Source organism: Scyliorhinus canicula, chromosome 20, assembly GCF_902713615.1.
Source record: "Scyliorhinus canicula chromosome 20, sScyCan1.1, whole genome shotgun sequence".
NCBI classification, from domain to species: Eukaryota; Metazoa; Chordata; class Chondrichthyes; order Carcharhiniformes; family Scyliorhinidae; genus Scyliorhinus; species Scyliorhinus canicula.
The window spans coordinates 50,115,206-50,136,208 of NC_052165.1; the positions used below are offsets into that span (position 1 = coordinate 50,115,206).

The window sequence follows — 21,003 nt, forward strand, 5'->3', positions numbered from 1 at the left end:
TATCAAACTTTACTTGTGATATGTCATACATGTCTACAAGGGATGAAGAGAATATAGAAGAAAGTGGGTGCACTGCAATATTTGCATTAGGAGGCACACCAAGATTCATTCATACTGTGCCAAATTTGGTCATATCTAATACACTTCCCTTGTATCCATTCCATAAGTGACTACTTTTTGTCATCTACAGGATTATTTGAGATTAGAGCACAGGACTACCTTGAAACTCTCCCTGGGAGTGAGCAAAGAGGGATGAACCGATTTCTCAGAGGCCTAGGTAATACATTTTCATTTGCTTATGGTGAAGGGCTTCATCAAAAGCACTCTGATCACTTTCAATCAACCATTTTTGTTCACATCTTCTTTATAGTTTAGCACCTGTCCATTTTGTCAATAACTCTTAGTTTGTTCATTTCCTGTGCAACTAGGCGTTAGCTTTTTCCTGTGTGTTTGCTGTTTCTGAGCTAATATTCAGGCTTGCAGTATTGTGAAAGTTGATCAAATGTTTGTCCTTTTCTAGGTAGTAAAATGAAATTCCTCCACAAGAAGTGAACAACCGTTGAAAGACATCTGAATGGGAAGGAAGGCTGAATCTAGCAGTCACTTTTTCTTTTGTTCAATGGTTCATTGATTTGAGATTGTCAATACAGGATTAGCCGTTGGAGATAAAGGGAGACTATTAATTCAAAGCTGTGCTCACTCTAATGTGAAAGCCTCGAGTGGGGAATGAAACCAGTTCCATTGAATATTTATTGTTTCGACTTGCACAAAGTCTGCCTTGCCTCTGCCTGGTTTTCACTTGTCATTGGATAAACTTTACCTGTGGGATGTCAATGGAAGAGTTGGAGAAACAAGGAGAATGTACTGTACACAACCTTCAAATAGTACTACAGATGTTTGCAAACATGGAAAACGTGGAAGAGGAGGAAAAAGAAAGAAAAAGGTGGACATTGATAAAAAGGAAGACTAACTTCTGACACTTTCTACTTGGTTTTGAACTCTACTGTCAATACTCAGGAGCCACACACTTTGTCCTGTTCAGTTTAGTACGAGACAGAGGAAATCTAACTACGCCAGGACCTATGGAAAATCTGTCATCTTCTATGTAACACATTGCCAGCCGAGGGAACACTGGGTTTGAGATTGTAAATGTGGTTTTACCTTCAGGTCAGCTTGAAAAGCAAAATTGATCTGCCAGTTGGGTGCAATCGCATACTGTAGCTATCATGTACGTTTTTGCTGGTCAGTAGGGGAGGATACAGCAGGGCAAGGTAAATAAAGACTTTTCCTCTGCCTGCTTGGTGACGGGGACTAATATGCTGAAGGGGTGATGCAGTCCAGAATACTCTGTACATTATCATAGTGTACAAAACTCAGACTCCAGAACCACTCAATCGTGTCAATGTGCTGTGTCTGAAAGTTATCTGAACTGTGAGTTTTTGTAGCATTCCAGGTTGAATTGGTAGAGAATTGTATTTTGTGGAGCTGTTGGGTTGGGAGAGTATGGGTAAGGGAGATGCAGCTTGAGCATCCAACTCACTTTGCTTGGAATAAGCCCTTTCTGATAGCTCTTAATGATTATCTATCTATACATACTTGAAGTAATTGTAAATATGGAAATATCACTGGTGCCCACCTTGCAGTTTTAATAAACAAAGCCCAGCAACAGTACATAACCCAGAGTTTATTTCTGCATAGTAACTGCCAATTTTATTTAGCTGGTTACTTGACTGCCATTATATACATCACGTAACAAGGTGGGTTTGAAGGGGTTTCTTGTCGCGATCTCAGTCGGCCTGGTGTGTACGGATCATTTAGATTGTGATTCTCTCAAGTAGGAAACTATGCTTGTGCTATGGATTTTTTTTTAGTGACAAGTTAATGTTGTAGATTACAGAGTCTAAAAAGATCAAAGTTTGCAACAAAACACAAGGAGCTGCCTACAACAGTGCCTTGGAATAGAGGAGAGCAATTGTCACTTTGGCCACAGTTGTAATCTGTTACCTGTGGAGGTGCAATACAAGGAACTGTTGTACCACACAATTCTACCATTCAGGGGATTGTATGTTCTGAGAAATCAGCTGTACTGATCAATGCTTACTGTTTATTTTTGCTGGTATATTCAGACTGACAACCAGTATAATGAGGCAGTACAATACAAAAATAAGCAATACTGTCACAGAATATTAACAGTAGGCAGAGGGCAAACAGGTTAAATCATAAAGTAGCTATGATAATGGAAATAGGTATAAGGTAAAAGGGCACTGATGTTCAAACCACTGTAATGTAACTTTTGGCAGGGGCGTTATACTCTAGTTTAACATAGACAAGTTACCAGCATGATCACTAGGTGGCTTTTAGTTTACATATTCCTGGTAAAAAGATATTTTAGAAGCACTCCAGCTGCTTAATGGCATTAAACAGTAAGTTCGGTATTTATTATGGATCTGCAAAGCTTTAGTTAGCACAGACTCAACAGTGCAGAAGGAGGCCATTCGCCCCATTGAATCTGCACCAACCCTCTGAAAGAGCACCCTACCTAGAGTCAGGCTCCCACCCTATCCCCACCTAACCTTTTGAACACAAAGGGGCAATTTAGCATTCTTCAATCCACCTGGCCTGCACTTCATTGGAGGAAATGGGAGCATCTGGAGAAAACCCACACAGACACTGGAGAAAGTGCAAACAAGTCACCCAAGGCTGGAATTGAACCCGGGTCCCTGGTGCTTTGAGGCAGTAGTGCAAACCCCTATGCCGCCATGTCACCCCATGCAGAGAGTGAACAAGCAGCCTCTGAAAATCAGTCCTTGGGCCTGATTCTCCAACTGCACTGAGGCTAATAGGGTTTCACATTTGCCTAATCCTAGTTTTCTCTCATCCTTTTAATACTTGTTCCTTAGCAGAGGTTGTCATAGGAGTGGCCTGCTGCCAGCCTTTGTTACTCTTTAACTGGCAATTAGGAATTAAATGTCAACTTGGGGGGGGGGGCACAGGATGTTACTCTCATACTTACTCTCCCAGCCCTCAGTCAACAATACTTTAACCATGGTCAACTCCTCCCCTGCAGAGCCACCTGGGATTAGGAACTCAGTGTGGCGAAGTGCAAATTTAAACCCCATTCTATTCATTTTGAGATTATTAATTAGTGGGTCAGTATGCTCCATTATTAGGTACAGCGCATCTTTTTAAAAAAAATAAAAATTTAGAGTAGCCAATTATTTTTCATTCCAATTAAGGGGCAATTTAGCGTGGCCAATCCACCTCATCAGCACATCTTTGGATTGTGGGGGTAAACCCATGCAGACACAGGGAGAATGTGCAAACTCCACATTGAGGGGCATAGACAGAGTGGATCGTCAGAGGTTTTTTCCCAGGGTAGAGGGTTCAATTACTAGGGGGCATAGGTTTAAGGTGCGAGGGGCAAGGTTTAGAGTAGATGTACGAGGCAAGTTGTTTTACACAGAGGGTCGTGGGTGCCTGGAACTCGCTGCCGGAGGTGGTGGAAGCAGGGACGATAGTGACATTTAAGGGGCATCTTGATAAATACATGAATAGGATGGGAATAGAGGGATACGGAGCCAGGAAGTGTAGAAGATTGTAGTTTAGTCGGGCAGCATGGTCGGCACGGGCTTGGAAGGCCGAAGGACCTGTTCCTGTGCTGTACTTTTCTTTGTTCCACATGGACAGTGACCCAGGGCCGGGATTTGAACCCGGGTCCTCAGCGCCACAGTCCCAGTGCTAACCACTGCGCCAGCAGCACATCTTAGTGATCAGAGAATCAGCCACTGAGTTATTAATGGTCAATTGTCTGCACTAAATGCAAGGGTTCATTTTAAAAATACTTGTGGAAAACCAGCCGGTTTAATAAGAAGCGTTATTTAAAAAATGTGCCTTTCCAGTTCCTTGATTGGACCAAATACTTTTCTGTTGAATGAGTTCATCACATGAAAGACATTGAGAACAATGGCAGTGGCTCAGAAGTCAAATGTTGAGAAGATGTAAATATATACATGTCTACAATATGTTATGCCATGGAATATGGAAAATACTGTTTTGTCCAATTAATGGGAATGGGATTTCAGAACATAATTCAAAATGAGAGGATGGTCCAAACTGAATGGAGTCCACAAAGACATGCTCCCCGTCAACCCTTATTCTTGTTCTGTACCTATAAGAGTGTAACACTATAAAACCAGAGATCGTTTCATGTAACGTAAGAAAATTCTATTTATTTCAGTGATCTGATTAACCAAAATCTGTTTTGTTATATTTTGTCAGATTAATTTTATTGGGTATGGTCAATAAACATTTTTGAATGCATCAAATTGAAAGGCAATCCTCAACAAGCAAGAGCTTGCATTGATACAGAGTATTTCATAGCCTCAGGACTTTCAAAGTACTTCCCACCAATGTGATAAATGGCTAAACAATATATTTTAATGGTGTTAATATTGGGATAAAGGTTGGCTAGGACAAAATAATTACTTATCTCTCACATACACTCTTGTTAAAAATAGCATGGAACTTTGGTATCAGGGTTGGATGATTTGTCATCTTGAGGCCACTTTGAGGCATTGTTTGAGCTAAGCAGCACTGGTACCCTGAATTTCCCCCAGTATAAAAGAATCATGGCATCTGGCCACGTAAGCTACCATCATTCAATATCTGTGGGTTTGGTGAAAGTAAGATTCGTCTCATCTCTCATTTATAGATAAGTCAGCACAGTTGGATGAATGGAAGCAAAGTTTTTATTCCTTAAAAACACGTTTGGGTATATTCACACAAAATTAACTGGAAAATGCTTCCTCCGTATCTCTCGAAGTGTCTCCTGATATCTATGCCACGTTCAAACTCCCTATGTCATGTCTGGTCTCAGCTAGGATACTGTTTCAATCTTGTTGAAAACAAAGCAAGAAATAATTAAGGGTTTTTTATTCCATGAAGAAGGAGCATACCCTTTACAGTGGAAAAAGTCACCAATGTCCTTCATATTTTTAATAATGTGTTGACCTGAACTAGTTCCCCTTTTCTTCATCCTTTCCTTGATCAGGAGTTTGGGTTCTCCACCTTCTTTCTCTTCTTGTGCAGATGAAACGTTCAGTTCCTTCATACTGGCATCACTAAACTTCTGGAAAACCTTGGTGTATTCTAGACTAGAGCACTCCCTGACCTGTCCAGACAGTGGAAACAGGTCATGAAAATTCCAGTGGTCTGCACAAATACAAGCACTCAATGTTTCACTGTACAGTGGCCACTGCTTATAGTGGTCAAGCTAATTCGAATGGGATCAACATGCCTGGTAGGACATCCAGAACATAAACATTTGAAAAAGCACAGCAGGGAAATATATTTATCATGAGGGGATCTTCATGCTTGTGGTGATTGTCTTTGACCTTGTCTCTGGCATTTTGACCCAAGTTTTAAGCTGCTGACATTTTTGGATATATTCATCTCCCAGCCACCCTTGCAAACTGCAACTTTCTTGGAATAAATTACACAGAAGGAAGGGTGAACTGGGAGACAGTTATTCATGGGGCTGTTTAGCACAGGGCTAAAGAGCTGGCTTTGAAAGCAGACCAAGTCAGGCCAGCAGCACGGTTCGATTCCCGTAACAGCCTCCCCGAAAAGGTGCCGGAATGTGGCGACTAGGGGGCTTTTCACAGTAACTTCATTTGAAGCCTACTTGTGACAATAAGTGATTGTCGATTCATTTCATTTTCATACAAGTACTGCAGCAGTCACATAAGTCAGTAAGTTTTAGGTTAGTTAACTTGCAAGCAAACATACTCTGCCATCATCACTCTGGATGAATGGAAGCAAAGTTTTTATTTCTTAAAAACACATTTGGGTATATTCACACAAAATTAACTGGAAAATGCTTTCTCTGTGTCTCTAAGTGTCTCCTGACTTCTGTGCCACGTTCAAACTCCGTCTCACGTCTGGTCTCAGCTAGGATACTGTTTCAATCTTGTTGAATGTACCTTCATATCAGATAATGTCAGAACTTGCAGTTCATTACTTGTAATATTTGATACAGCCATGGACAATGTTTATAATTATAACGTACTAATATTATTTCTACAAATTCAGTCACTTTCAGGAATCTTTTTTAGCTAATATTTTAAAGGACCCCCCCTCTATAATTGCTGAATCCAACAGTGAATATGCATGAAAGTCATTTTCAGATAAGTCCTTTATTGCCACATGGATGGCATAAATAGGAAATCCAGGTGCTTGAAAAAAATCTGATTGATTATTTCTCATATTAATGGGTCCATGGAAAAGTAAATAAAATTAGAGTCTTATCTAACCAGGTACCTGTTACCTGTCAAATCCACAGATATACTGCTCATTGCCTTAGTCACCAGACGCCACATTGGATACATAAGAAGGAACAGTCATCAACCTTACAATTACTAACAAGATATTGTTGCTGGTGGAAATTGGCTGCAGGTCAGATTTCAATAGCTGAAATATCTATTACATATCTGGTGAAAGTGCAGCTTCTCAGACGTTTCCCTTTAACACAGGTAGATTGGATACTGGTTTAGATACCTACTGATTTGCACGTTGCTTCGATGCTCCCCAATCCAAGTTATCGGACTGCTGGGAACTAGTGTTTGATGTGAGAACTTGAAGAATTCGAATATGCGTTGGCTAAACACCACCTGTTGGCAAAACTGAAAGATAGCACGAATAGGCCATTGAGGCTGCGGATCAAAAATTTAACTCCGCCTTGAATATATTAATTGGCCCAGCCTCCACGACCCTCTGTGGGAGAGAATTCCAAAGACTAAATGGCACTCAGAAAAAATCCCCCCTCATCTGAATCTTAAAAGGGTGACCCATTATTTGTAAACTGCACCCTTTGCCCTACATTGACCTGAGGGTGAACATCTTCTCAGCACCTACCCTGTCAAACCCCCTCAGAATCTTGTGTTTCAATACGATCACCTTTCATTCTTCTAAACGCCAATGAGTAAAGGCCCAGCCTTTCGTCATAAGACACCTTCATCTCAGGAATCAGCTGAGTGAACCTCCTTTGAACTGCTTCCAATGCAAGTATATTTCTCCTTCAGAAGGCAGCATGGTGGCGCAGTGGCACTGCTGCCTCACGGCACCGAGATCCCAGGTTCGATCCCGGCTCTGGGTCACTGTCTGTGTGGAGTTTGCACATTCTCCCCGTGTTTGCGTGCGTTTCTCCCCCACAACCTAAAGATGTGTAGGCTAGGTGGATTGGCCACACTAAATTGCCCCTTAATTGGGAAAAATGAATTGGGTATTCTAAATTTATTTTTAAAAATATTTCTTCTTCAGACCAAAACTGTACCCAGATCAATGTGATCTCACCAATACCCTGTATAGTTTTAGCCAATCTCCCTTACATTTTGTAGGCCAACCCCCTTGCAATATAGTCCAACATTCCATTTTACTTACTAATTACTTGCTGTACCTGCATCCTAACATTTTGTAATTCATGTACAAGTGTACCCAGATCCTTCTGTAACTCAGCGTTCTGTAGTCTCTCTAAATACTATTTTTTTCCCCTTTCTACCATCATATCTTAACCTATCTGTATTCCTTTGCATACATTTTATATCCTCTTGCTTTCCTATCGATCTTTGTATCATCAACAAATTAGGCTACAATGTAGTTGGTCCCTTCATCAAGGTCATTATTATAGATTGTAAACAGTTGAAGTCTCAGTACTAATTTCCTGTAGCACTAGTTAGTTTGCCTGCCAACCTGAAAATGACCCATTTATCCTGATTCTAAATGAAAATCGCTTATTGTCACGAGTAGGCTTCAATGAAGTTACTGTGAAAAGCCCCTAGTTGCCACATTCCGGCACCTGTCCGGGGAGGCTGGTACGGGAATCGAACCGTGCTGCTGGCCTGCTTCAAAAGCCAGCGATTCTAGCCGAGTGAGCTAAACCAGTCCCTGCTAGTTAGCCAATCCTCTACCTATGCTAATATATCACCCTCAACACTATTAGTGCTTATCTTGTACTGTATGATATACCTTCTGGACGACTTTTGGGAAACCAAATACACTACTTCCACTGGTCCCTCTCTATACACCCTGTTCGTTATCCCCTCAGAGAACACTAGTAAATTTGACAAATTTTCCTTTTCACAAAACCATGTTGACTTTGTATCCTACTACTACCTCAATAATAGATTCCAGCATTTTCCCAATGGTGGATGTTAGATTAACTGGCTGAGTTTCCGGCTTTCAGTCTTCCTCTTTTCTGGAATACAGATGTAATATTTGTAGTTTTCCAACCTGCTGGGACCTTTCCAGAATCTAGGGATTTTTAGAAGATTATAAACCAGTGCATCCTCTATCTCTTCAGCTAATGACGCTAGGATCCAGGCCATCAGGTCCAAGGACTTTCAGCCTTTAGTCCTGTTAGTTTTCCCAGTACTTCTTCCTCTTATGATCGCTTTAATTTCCTCCCTCCCATTTGCCTCTTGATTTCTACTATCTTGGGATGCTTCTCAAGTCTTCCACTGTGAAGGCACGTACAAAATACTTCTTCAGAGTCTGTTATTTCCTTGTTTCCAATCATTAGTTTCCCCAGACTAATACTCTAAGGAACCATTACCCAATTTAGCTACTCTTTTCCATATATATATATATATATATATATTTCAGACCCTGCTGAGGATTATATTGCCATTGGACAGTCCGTGTGTATTGCCTTCAAACTGCGCACAAACTCGCAGCTGTATAGTTTATTGGCCAACTCTTTTGATGGCTCATTCATATTTTTAATCACCAAGACAACCAGAATTGGACATTTGCTATTTAATGTCGTCAAAAGTGTTGCTTTGGATACATGATTTTTCTAAAAACATTGTGAGCAAATACGAGTAATACCCAAAGTGTCACCTTTTGTTTTGAAGAGATGTGTTCACTTTCAGAAAGATGACCAGCCAACAGCAAGAATCAGGAAAACCACAGTTTCCCTGTGGAATCAAACTCTGAACCGGTAACCCAGTATGTGGTTTGGATTGACTTTGAACTCTTCAATTGTATTTGGAGGCAAAATCATTGACAGTTTTTTTTCCTGTTTTAAGTTTTCCCGAGCCACAAAACTTTCAACTGAAAGGGCTCTTAATCTGGCTGCCAGGAGTAATGGAAAAATGCTTTTAGTATCTCTCTGGACAGACTAATTGAACTCTGATCATTAACTTGTACCAGCTTGCAGAAATGCAATATTATTTTTCTTCATTCAATTCACATAAATTACAATAAAACAAACATTGACTGGTGTAATTTTCAGCTATCTCTTAGCCTGTTCAGGTGGATTCAAAAGATCTCAAAGAAAATCAATCAGTTCTATACAACATTCATCAGGCACCACCAAAACACATCATAAAATCATAGGATTTACTGTGCAGAAGAACATTTGGTCCATCGGGTCTGCACCGGCCCTTGGAAAGAGCACCCGACTGAAGCCCTGAAGCCCACGCATTCACCTTATCCCTGTAACCACCTAACCTTTGTACACCAAGAGGCAATTTATCATGGCCAATCCACCCAACCTGCACATCTTTGGACTGTGGGAGGAAACCTACGCAGACACGGGGAGAAAGTGCAAACGCCACACAGGCAGTCACCCGAGGCTGGAATTGAACCCTGGAGCTGTGAGGCAGCAGTGAAAACCACTGTGCCACCCCTCACATGCAAATTGACTCCCATATTTGTCTACAAAATCAACAGTGATTACTTTTCCAGAATAATTCATTGTCTGCTGGTGCTCAAGGTCATTTCAAAAACTGGAACAGTTCTAGAAACGTAAATTCCATTCAACTTTTACTGACTCATTACAGCTCTTGATTGCAAAGTCTGTCTTCAATTGGCTTTCCAACTGAGTATGGGTCCGTTCTGGAGAGACTGGAATAGCTCATCAGTTCAAGAAGTTGGAATGAAAGATTAGCAGGAAACTCATCCAATCCCGGAAAACTGACCTCCAGACAAACAGCACCAATAGCAGCTTTGGACGAAAAGATCTTCCAGATAATTCCACAATCTCAGGTAATAGTGGGCAGCTTTAGTTTGGGAAAGCAGCAGATTAATAGTAAAGATGTGTGCAAGATTTTTTTTCACCCCATTGGTGTCCTCCTGCACGACTTCTTCATGTCTGGGAAGTCCAAGAATGTCAAATGGAAAGGTGGTTTTCTCAACATGAAATTAGATTCAGCAATACTTAATGGGTAAATAGAAGAATATTTATGGATGTATTAAGTGAACAGATAATGGTCAGCTCTACAACAGAGCTATCAAATTGAACATTCTGTGTCTGTAACTATTGCATCTGTTGTTTTTTGATAGCATCACAGAAAAACCTGAGCTTTCGAGGAAGCAGCTTCACATCAACAGAAACAGCCTCATAGTCTTCATTATCTATACTGAAGAAACCTTCTGTTCCCTGAGGAGAGAGGGAGAGAGAGAAAGGAAATAATACTGGATAAAGGCAAATAACTGCAGATGCTGGAATCTGAAACCAAAGAGAAAATGCTGAAAATCTCCGGTCTGGCAGACTGGGTGATGGCTTTGCTGAGCAACGCAGACTGGGTGATGGCTTTGCTGAGCACCTTCGGTCTGTGCGCATTCAGGACCCAGAGTTTCCCGTTGCTTGCCATTTTAACACAAGGCCCTGCTCCCATGCCCACATCTCTTGTCAATGGCCTGCTGCAATGTCCCAGTGAAGCTCAACGCAAACTGGAGGAACAACATGTCATCTTCCGGTGAGGCATACTACTACTTTCCGGTCTCAACATCAAATTCAACAACTTCAGATGATTACCTCGACCCCTTTTTTTCATCCCATTTCATTTTAACTGTCTTTTACCATTTCTTTCTTTCTTGACTTGCTTTATATATATTTACACCCCCCCCCCCCCCCATCTTATCCCCCTTTCATCACCTTTTCTCCCCTTTGCTTCCCCCTTCCCTCCACATCTACATCTGTCATAGTTTACCCTCTGATGTTAGTTTCTCTGCTGTTTGGCCTTTCACATATTTTGTTCTCTCTGTGGACTGCCATTAGCACTCTTTCCCTTGGTTTCTGTGACTATTAGCACCCTGTTCCCTTGGTTTCTGTGGCAATGACTCATCTATCATTCACTCACTCCACAGTATAAATATTTCCCACTTTCTCTGTCTTTTAGCTTTGACAAAGGGTCATCTGGACTCGAAACGTTAGCTCTTTTCTCTCCCTACAGATGCTGCCAGCCCTGCTGAGATTTTCCAGCATTTTCTCTTTGGGGGAAGGAAATAATACATTAGTTATTCGGGTTGCATCCAACCCTCTTATGAAAGGAATTGGCAGTTTATGGTATGTAACCAAATAGTCTCCAAAGCATAATATCACCTGTATATAACAGTCATCCTGCAATGATTAATGCTGAACAGAAATTTATCAAACACCAGAACATTTTCAATTTTTCTTTCTAGAGGAGTTTGTTCTCCTTCAGGAGGTTACCGGCTACTCTCTGATGTCTGATTGGCAGTGGAGCGGTTGCAAAAAGTATGACGACATATATTTGAGGTTAATAGACAGTTGAATTCCAGCCTGCAAGAAGTCAATGGAATGTGAAAGCTCATAAGAGCATGAGGTGGAGGTGTTGTTGGGCAGAACTTTCCCCCTATCCTTAAAATTAATACTAGTGTGATAAGAGCAAGTGGAGTTTAATGCCATTGGGAGTTTAGGTTAACACAAGCTACATTTTCGAAGTTAGATAAAGTAGTTCAGGGAACCCTTGTGCTTGTATTTTCTTTAATGTAATGTATAGGGCCTAAAAGTGAGACCTTACCTGGGGTAGCTGCAGTTTACAGAAACTGGCTTGGAGAATTTGGGTGCCTTCAGGACACAAGAGTGGATCAGTCAACTTCCGACTCCTGTTAATGGTCAAGCAAGAAATTGTGTGAGATTAACCAAAACACAACTTGAAACAGAACTCATGACAATGTGCTACATGGCTTCTTCAAAGTATGATGGTCACCCTTTTAAAAAATAATTATTAGTTCATGGGATGTGGACATTACTGGCTGGTCCAGCATTTATTACCCGTCCCTAATTGCCACAGAGAAGGTGATGTTGAGCTTCTTGAACTGCTGCAGTCCATGTGATGAAGGTACACCCACAGTGTTAGGAAGGGAGTTTCAGAATTGACCCAAACATTACAGAATGGAGCACGACTACAAGAAGGAGCAGTTACGGATATGGTACTGATTCAGCATTGTAAAATAATTTCGAATTCAAATAAAATATGGAAGGTATTACTCCACATTTGACTGAGCTGATGAATAAGACCATATTATGAAGCAATATTCAGCCTACTCATGACTGATCTAATATGATAATCCAATTTATGTTTTTCCAATTAAGGGGCAATTTAACGTAGCCAATTCACCTAGCCTGCACATCTTTGGGTTGTGGGGGTAGGACCCACGCAGACCCAGGGAAAATGTGTAAACTCCACACAGACAGTGACCTGGGGCTGGGATTGAACCAGAGTCCTCGGCGCCGTGGAGCAACAGTGCTAACCACTGTGCCGCCCTTCGATTCCCTTATTGATTAATAGTCTCCTTACCTTAACCTAGCCTCTACAGCCCTCTGTGGTAAAGAATTCCACAGATTCACAACCCTCAGAGAAGAAATTCCTCCCGAGCTCGGTCTTAAATGGGTGACCCCTTACTCTGAGATTATGCCCTCCAGTCCTAGATAGTCTCTCCCACACAGGGAAACAACCTCTCCGCATTTACCCTGTCAAACCCCCTGAGAATCTCAAATGTCTCAATAAGATTGCCTCTCATCCTTCTAAACTCCCAACGAATACAGGCACAACCTACCCAACCTCGTCTCATAAGAAAATCCCTCATCTGTTACCATCATCTCATAAAGGGACGTACGGATGTTGTATTTTCCCATTCATTTTGGAGTGGTGTGACTTGCCTTGCGTCTTTCCATTGACTGACCGAGACTACCTTTCTATAGGTTTGCTTTAAATAAATGAATGCCTCCTTCAAAATAATGAAGAGATTTCACATGCATAAATGCCAATATAGCATGCCAGTGTCTTTGGGCTATTAAATCCATTGACTATCTGTAGATTGAAAACTCTGGAAACTATTTCTGCAACTCCCCTTGCTTCAGTCAGCCTAATAATAGCTGAAACTGTCTTTTTTATTGACATTTTCCACTCAAAATATTAATAGGTCGATTAGCATCTGAAAAAGACATTATATATTTCCCATCTTTATTTCAGATTTCATTACATTCACTGTTTTATTTCTGCTCCTGCTGTTTAATTAGGTCACCATTTCTACAGGATAGTTTCTATTTAAAACAATGGTGCTTATTGTTGGAAAACACAAGTACAAACTTCCTTTCAATGCTTGTTCTTGAAACACGGAAACAATAAAGGAAAGGGCAAACGAGAGCTCACACTATTGCTAACTACATTAGGGGCTGGTTTAGCTCACTCAGCTAAATCGCTGGTTTTTAAAGCAGGTCAGCAGCACGGTTCGATTCCCGTACCAGCCTCCCTGGACAGGCGCCGGAATGTGGTGACTAGGGGCTTTTCACAGTAACTTCATTGAAGCCTACTCGTGACAATAAGCGATTTTCATGTCATGTATAAACATTCAGCTATTCTTCATCTAATACTGTATTTATTCTTGGATGCGATGGAGTGAACAAGTTGATAATATCATTCAGGATGATCTGGCAAATGGAGGATGATTTATTTTTACTTTTAGTTTTCAAGAGTTTAAACTCCATTACTGCTCTTAAGCTGTGGGAAATTCACAAAGTGCATGCAACAATTATTTGCCGTGGCACGGAGCCTTTGATTTCCATTTCAGTGTCCACAGTGACTGATTTCTCAGGTAGAACGGGAATCCAGGTTAATACTCACATGTTTACACTGGAAACTTTAGATATTTAAAAGAATAATTTTATTGGCCGTCGGCATCGCTGGCTAGGCCAGCATTTATTGCCCTTCCAGAGTTGCCCTAGAGAAGGAGGTGGTGAGCTGCCTTCTTGGAACTGCTGCAGTCTATGTGGTATAGGTACACCCACAAGTGCTGTTAGAGAGAGAGTTCCAGGATTTTTACCTAGCAACAGTGAAAGAATGGCAATAAAATTCCAAGTCAGGATGGTGAGTGAGGGGAACCTCCACCATCATACCAGTGCCAAAGAACCAACAGGCAATGTGCTTCAACAATTACCGTCCGATGGACTAGACATCAATCATTATGAAGTGCTTCGAGAGGTTGGCCATGAGAAACATCCATCGCCATACTTCCAGAATGCCTAGATCCACTGCATACTGCTACAACCGGTCCACAACAGACACCATCTACCTGGCCTTACACTCATCACTGGGGCATCTCGACAACCAAGACGCCCAACTCCTATACATTGACTACAGCTCCACCTTCAACACCGTAATCCCAGCTAAGCTCAGATCCAAACTCCAAAACCTAGGACTTGGTTCATCCCTCTGCAACTAGATCCTCGACTTCCTGACCCATAGACCACAATCAGTAAGGATAAACAATGACTGGATAGTACTCAATACGGGGGCCCCATAAGGCTCCATACTTAAACCCCCTACTATACACCTTATACACACCACTGTGTGGCAAAATCCAACTCAAACTCCACCCAGAAGTTTGCTGATGACACAACCGTAGTAGGTCGGATCTCAAACCATGAGTCAGAGTACAGGAGGGAGATGGAGAACCTAGTGGCATGGTGCAAGGACAACAAGCTCTCCCTCAATGTCAGCAAAACTAAAGAGCTGGTCATTGACATTAGGAAACAAAGTCTTGTACACACCCCTGTCAGCATCAATGGTGGAGATGGTTGACAGCTTCCAATTCCTAAGTGTGCACATCACCAACTATTTGTCCTGGTCCACCCACGTCGACACTATGGCCAAGAAAGCACAACAATGCCTATACTTCCTCAGGAAACCAAGGAAATTCGGCATGTCCACATTGACTCCTACCAATTTTTACAGATGCACCATAGGAAGCATCCTATCTTGCTACGCAACAGCTTGGCATGGTAACTGCTCGGCCCAAAACCGTAAGAAACTACAGAGAAAGTTGTGAACACAGCCAAGTCTATCACGCAAACCTGCCTCCCATCCATTGACTCTGTCTACACCTCTTGCTGCCTTTGAAAATGGGCAGCATAATCGAAGACTCCTTCCAACCGGATCATTCTCTCTTCCAATGGGCAGAAGATACAAAAGTCTGAGAACACTTACTGACAGACTCTACACATCTTCTCTACTGTTGTACGACTATACTCCGTATGCTTCACCAAATGTTATGTCTATGTATTTACATCGTATGTCCGATGTTTTTTCATGTATGGAACGATCTGTCTGGACTGTACGCAGAATAATACTTTCACTGTACCTCGGTACAAGTGACAATAAATCTAAATCTAATCTAAATCCAGATGGTGGTGTTCAGAGGTATCTGCTGCCCTTCTCCTTCTAGATAGTAGTGGTTGTGGATTTGGAAGGTACTGTCTAAGGAACCTTGGTGAGTCCCTGCAGTGCATCTTGTAAATGGTACACATGGCTGCCACTGTTCGGTGGTGGTGGAGGGATGAATGTTTGTGAAAGGAGTACCAATCAAGTGGGCTGCTTTGTCCTGGATGGCATTGAGCTTCTAGGGTGTTGTTGGAGCTGCTCTCATCCAGACAAGTGGAGAGTATTCCTCACTTCTGCCTTGTAAGTGGTGAATAGGCTTTAGTGAGTCAGGTGGAGAGTTACTCACCACAGGATTCCCAGCCTTTGACCTGCTCTAGTAGCCACAGTATTTATATGGCTAATCCAGTTCAGTTTCTGGTCAATGGTAATCCCCCCAGGATGTTGAACCCCCCAGGATTCAACAATGGTAATGCCATTGAATGTCATGGGCGACGGTTAAATTCTCTCTTGTTGGAGATCACCATTGCCTGGCACTTATGTGGCACATTTACTTGCCAGAGTCCGTACCGTCACATCAGTCAATGCAGACAGAACTGGACTCTGGAATTAATACAGGAACGGGGAAAGCACTTTTAAAAAAATGTAGATAATTTTATGAAAAGTTTAACTTACATGTTTGTTTTCGGGTAGACCTGTGGTTGGTAACAACATTGGAAAGACAACAACATTTCTAACACATGCTCTTCCAGAAACTGAGCTCTGAAACAGCAAATGATTTAACAAATAAACTGGAGACACATGACACCTACCCTGTAGCTACAAACTGCCCCTTGCTGATTGTGTCTGGTTCTATACAAATACTCATGGCATCTTCTGTACGCTGTAGAAAAATGAAAAGGCATTTAGCAGGGTGTTCCCTTACACCGTTGAATTGTTTGCTTAGAATTTCAGTGTTAATATTAACCCCACCACATGTTTAACAAACAAGGGAGAATATAGCTTGAATCCAAAACTGGATGTGCACATTTTTCATTTGAGAAGATAACGAATGAGAAAATGGTACGATGAAGGAGTCTTGGATGACAAGAGAAGTGGAGCTTCCAGTCAAGAGGAAGAAGAAGGAAGCGTATGTAAGGTTGAGGAAGCAAGGATCTGGCACGGCTCTAGAGGGTTACAAGGTAGTCAGGAAGAAACTCAAAAATGGACTTTGAAGTGCTTGAAGGGGGCATGAAAAAGCCCTGGCAGGAAGGATTAGGGGGAACCCCAAGGCATTCTACAATTATGTGAGAAATAAGAGGATGATCAGAGTAAGAATAGGGCCAATCAGGGATAGCAGAGGAACTTGTGCCTAGAGTCTGACGAGATAGGGGAGAACTTAAATGAATATTTTGCTTCAGTATTCACGAGAAAGGGACCTTGTTGCTCATGAGAACAGCGCGAACCAGGTTAATAGACTCAAACCAGGTTGATATTAAGAAGGGGGATGTACTGGAAATTTTGAAAAGCATCAGGATAGATAAGTCCCCTGAGCCTGACGGGAGATACCCAAGGTTACTACGGGAAGTGAGGGAGGAGATTGCTGCGCAGTTGCCGATGATCTTTGCGTCCTCACTCTCCACTGGAGTAGTACCAGATGATTGGAAGGAGGCAAATGTTGTTCCCCTGTTCAAGAAAGGAAATAGGGAAATCCCTGGGAATTACAGACCAGTCAGTCTTACGTCTGTGGTGAGCAAAATATTGGAAAGGATTCTGAGAGATAGGATTTATGATTATTTAGAAAAACATAGTTTGATTAAAAGATAGTCACCATGGCTTTGTGAGGGGCAGGTCATGCCTCAAGCCTCATTGAATTCTTTGAGGATGTGACGAGACACATTGATGAAGGTCGGGCAGTGGATGTGGTGTATATGTAAGGCATTTGATAAGGTTCCCCATGGTAGGCTCATTCAGAAAGCTAGGACGCATGGGATACAGGGAAATGTGGCTGTCTGGATACAGAACTGGCTGGCAGAAAGAAGACAGCAAGTGGTGGTGGATGGAAAGTATTCCTCCTGGAGGTCGGTGACCAGTGGTGTCCCACAGGGATCTGTTCTGGGACCTCTGCTCTTTGTGGTTTTTATAAATGACTTGGATGAGGAAGTGGAAGGGTAGGTTAGTAAGTTTGCCGATGACACAAAGGTTGGTGGAGTTGTAGATAAGTGTCGAGGGCTGTTGCAGGTTACAACAGGACATTGACAGGATGCAGAGCTGGGCTGAGAAGCGGCAGATGGAGTTCAACCTAGAAAAATGTGAAGTGATTCATTTTGGAAGGTCGAATTTGAATACTGAATACAGGGTTCTTGGAAGTGTGAAAGAACAGAGGGATCCTAGAATCCACGTACATAGATCCCTGAAAGTTTCCACCCAGGTTGATAGGGTTGTCAAAAAGGCACATGGCGTGTTGCCTTTCATTAACAGGGGGATTGAGTTTAAGAGCCGCGAGGTTTTGCTGCAGCTTTATAAAACCCTGGTTAGACCACACGTAATATTGTGTCCAGTTCTGGTCGCCTCATTTTAGGAAGGATGTAGATGCTTTGGAGAGGGTGCAGAGGAAATTTATCAGGATGCTGCCTGGACTAGAGGGCATGTCTTATGAAGAAAGGTTGAGGGAGCTAGGGCTTTTCTCACTGGAGCGAAGAAGGAAGAGGTGACTTGATAGAGGTCTACAAGGTGATGAGAGGCATGGATAGAGTGGATAGCCAGAGGCGGAATTGGCTGTCAGGAGGGGACATAATTTTAAGGTGATTGGAGGAAGGTATAGGGGAGATGTCAGAGGTAGCTTCTTTACACAGAGAGTGGTGGGTGCGTGGAATGCACTGCCAGGGGAGGTGGTGGAGTCAGAGTCATTTAAGAGACTCTTGGACAGGCACATGGACAGCAGTAAATTGAAGCGGTGTAGGTTAGGTTGATCCTAGATTAGGATAAATGGTCTGCACAACATCGTGGGCCGAAGGGCCTGTACTGTTCTATGTTCTAAAAAGGGATTCAATGCTTCCTACTCAGCGAAACTCTGATTGCACAAAAAGCACTGGTAGCAATGAGTACAGCTGCTGGGAGCACACCAGTGCTTCCTCTGCCCATTTCACATGGATTACATTTGGTTCCAGCCAAGAGAAGATAAAGGTAAATCAGACATCAATTGCCTATTCCATTACATGATTAAGCAGCAGCACTGAAAAAAGCATTTAGGCCAAACAAGTCTAATCACGAGTGCGCATCTTCATATTCCCTACTGACTTGGGTAACATTTTTTTTTACCCATTGACTTATATCACTACATTCATGCAGTCAAATCCCAATATAATTTAGTGAAATTATAGTAAAATAGCACTAAATGGAGCATGTGCCCATTGTCAGCTCCTGGCTGTAGGTACAAATAGTAAATGCTCTCACCTTGAGATCTGCCTGCTTGTTGAGTGTGCTGATGGTCACTTCCACTGCTGATTCCTGTACTTCCTCCCACTGCTCGGGCTCCAATGGCATTAACATCACTGCAGTCAGAATAGGAACCCAATGAAAACTCTGAACACCATTTTCCAAAGACAAACCACTTATAAGCAGACCCATTTCATCCTGCTCCATGGTGCCTGAGCGGACCTATTCTAAACCCAGAGAATGCACATCACTCTCAACCAAATAACAACCATCATTTGATTTCCCTCCCTCCCTTTTTAAAAATGATTGGGAAATAATTGGGTCCGTTTTCCATGATTTCATACTGTTGTCCACTCATCTGCTTGTCCGTAGACTACTGCAATGGAAAGTATGGACACGGTCTGTTCACAGGTTATTGACGGTGTTCTTCATAGCAGATCACCAGGAAATGGCACAAACTGGTTGGGCACAATTGTCCCCATTTCATCACATGGGAAATGCTGCTGCACCTTCCTGCCTGGCATAGTGCAGATGAGGAGCAAAGAGGAACAGGGCCTCAATCCATTCTGAGAATGTGTCCACTGATGGGATTTTCACAATATAATGCTGACTTTAATTTACTATCATGGAACTTCACAGTGTATCATCCATATCCACATGATATGGCCGCCTTTCCAATATGACAATATCGTGTTGCTAAATCAGGATGATAGACTCCTGGAATTTACAGTGCAGACAGAGGCCATTCGGCCCATTGAGTCTGCACCGGCCCTTGGAAAGGGCACCTACTTAAACCCATGTCTTCACCCCATCCCTGTAACCCAGTAACCCCACCTACCCCATTGGACACTAAGGGGCAATTTAGCATAGCCAATCCACCTAACCTTCACATCTTTGGACTGTGGAAGGACACCGGAGCACCCGGACATGGGGAGAAAGTGTAAACTCCACACAGACAGTCATGTGAGGCCAGAATTGAACCCGGGACCCTGGAGCGGTGAGGTAGCAGTGCTAACCACTGTGCCACCATTCCACCCACGGTGTTGGTGTAGCCAATGGAAAAAAGTGGATTTAAGTGGTATTTTGCACTCTGCTACAGATTTATCAGTCTATGTGCTGATGTGTTACTGTTCACTCCGGAGGTCTAAGGCTTCTTTACTCTTCACATATTCTCTTAGTTGGTAGTTTTCTCCTCCTCCACCCATCTGTCCCCTGTTTCAATCTGGCGCTCCTCTTTCTTTACCCTCCAATTAAATGCTGCAAATTTAATTCCTCCTCTTGCTTCAATATCATGCTTAGACTCTCCTTTCCCAACAATTCCATCCCAGTGAAGCGCACAATTTAATTCCCCCCCCACCATGGGAAGAAAATATTTTTCTTCCAGGACATCCCAAGAATTCTCACCCAAATCTACAAAGAGGCTGCAGAGATATAGACAAGTTAAGTGAATGAATAACAAGAGGGCACTGATCACTTAGAGCCATGTCAGAAAGCAGGAGCTGGTTGCAGCGTTGAGGAAGGATATACTTGACCACACACCACATGGAGGGTATTCTGGAGGCATGGAAAGTGGAGGTCAAGAAGAATTTGGCAATGGTGCTTCAAGCATGCGAAACCAGGCCTGGGTTTCTGGAATACATTATCTTGGGCAATGTATCTTCCAAAGTGCGTGAGACCATCTCACTGGATCTCAATTCAGAACATGGAGTTAGGAGTAATGACAGCAGAGAACAAAGCCTGTTTCTCTTATAGTGAACAGTTTGCTTCCATTGATTTTGCTGAACAATCTGGAACTAGGAATTATCCCAAAACTTTCTGATGGAACTTGGAGACACTTGTTTCATGCAAAATAACAATAACGTATGTGCCACACAAGTTCCAAAGAATGTCCATCTCCAACGAGAGAATCTAACCATTTCTCCTTGACATTCAAAGCATTATCATTGCTGAATCTCCACATTCTGGTGATTACGATTAACCAAGAATTGAACTGGACCAGCCATGTAATTACTGTGGTTACAAGAGCAGGTCAGAGGTTGATATTATGTAGTGAATAACTCACCTCCCAACTCCACAAAGCTTGTGCACATCTATAAGTCTAGTCAGGAGTGTGATTGAATCC

General features: G+C 42.3%; 2 protein-coding genes across 7 annotated transcripts in view; one reads left to right on the forward strand and one right to left on the reverse strand.

The window, feature by feature from the left end:
- Positions 1–1,671, forward strand: part of si:dkey-82f1.1 (DENN domain-containing protein 2A) — a 125,779-nt gene extending 124,108 nt beyond the window's left edge. For all 4 annotated transcript variants that reach the window (XM_038780623.1, XM_038780622.1, XM_038780621.1 and 1 more), the window contains 2 exons: positions 191–277; positions 521–1,671. In XM_038780623.1, coding sequence (XP_038636551.1) covers positions 191–277; positions 521–552 — 119 coding nt within the window. In that variant the 3' untranslated portion in view covers positions 553–1,671. The remainder of the gene's footprint in view (positions 1–190; positions 278–520) is intronic.
- A 3,245-nt stretch (positions 1,672–4,916) lies between these two features.
- Positions 4,917–21,003, reverse strand: part of agk (acylglycerol kinase) — a 54,752-nt gene continuing 38,665 nt past the window's right edge. For 2 of the 3 annotated variants that reach the window (XM_038780437.1, XM_038780438.1), the window contains 4 exons: positions 18,900–18,997; positions 16,277–16,347; positions 11,826–11,910; positions 8,797–10,438 (listed from right to left, as the gene is read on the reverse strand). In XM_038780437.1, the coding sequence (XP_038636365.1) occupies positions 10,316–10,438; positions 11,826–11,910; positions 16,277–16,347; positions 18,900–18,997 (377 nt within the window). In that variant the 3' untranslated portion in view covers positions 8,797–10,315. Of the gene's footprint in view, positions 5,171–8,796; positions 10,439–11,825; positions 11,911–16,276; positions 16,348–18,899; positions 18,998–21,003 lie in introns of those variants that run through there. The other variant, XR_005458321.1, reaches the window with a different exon arrangement.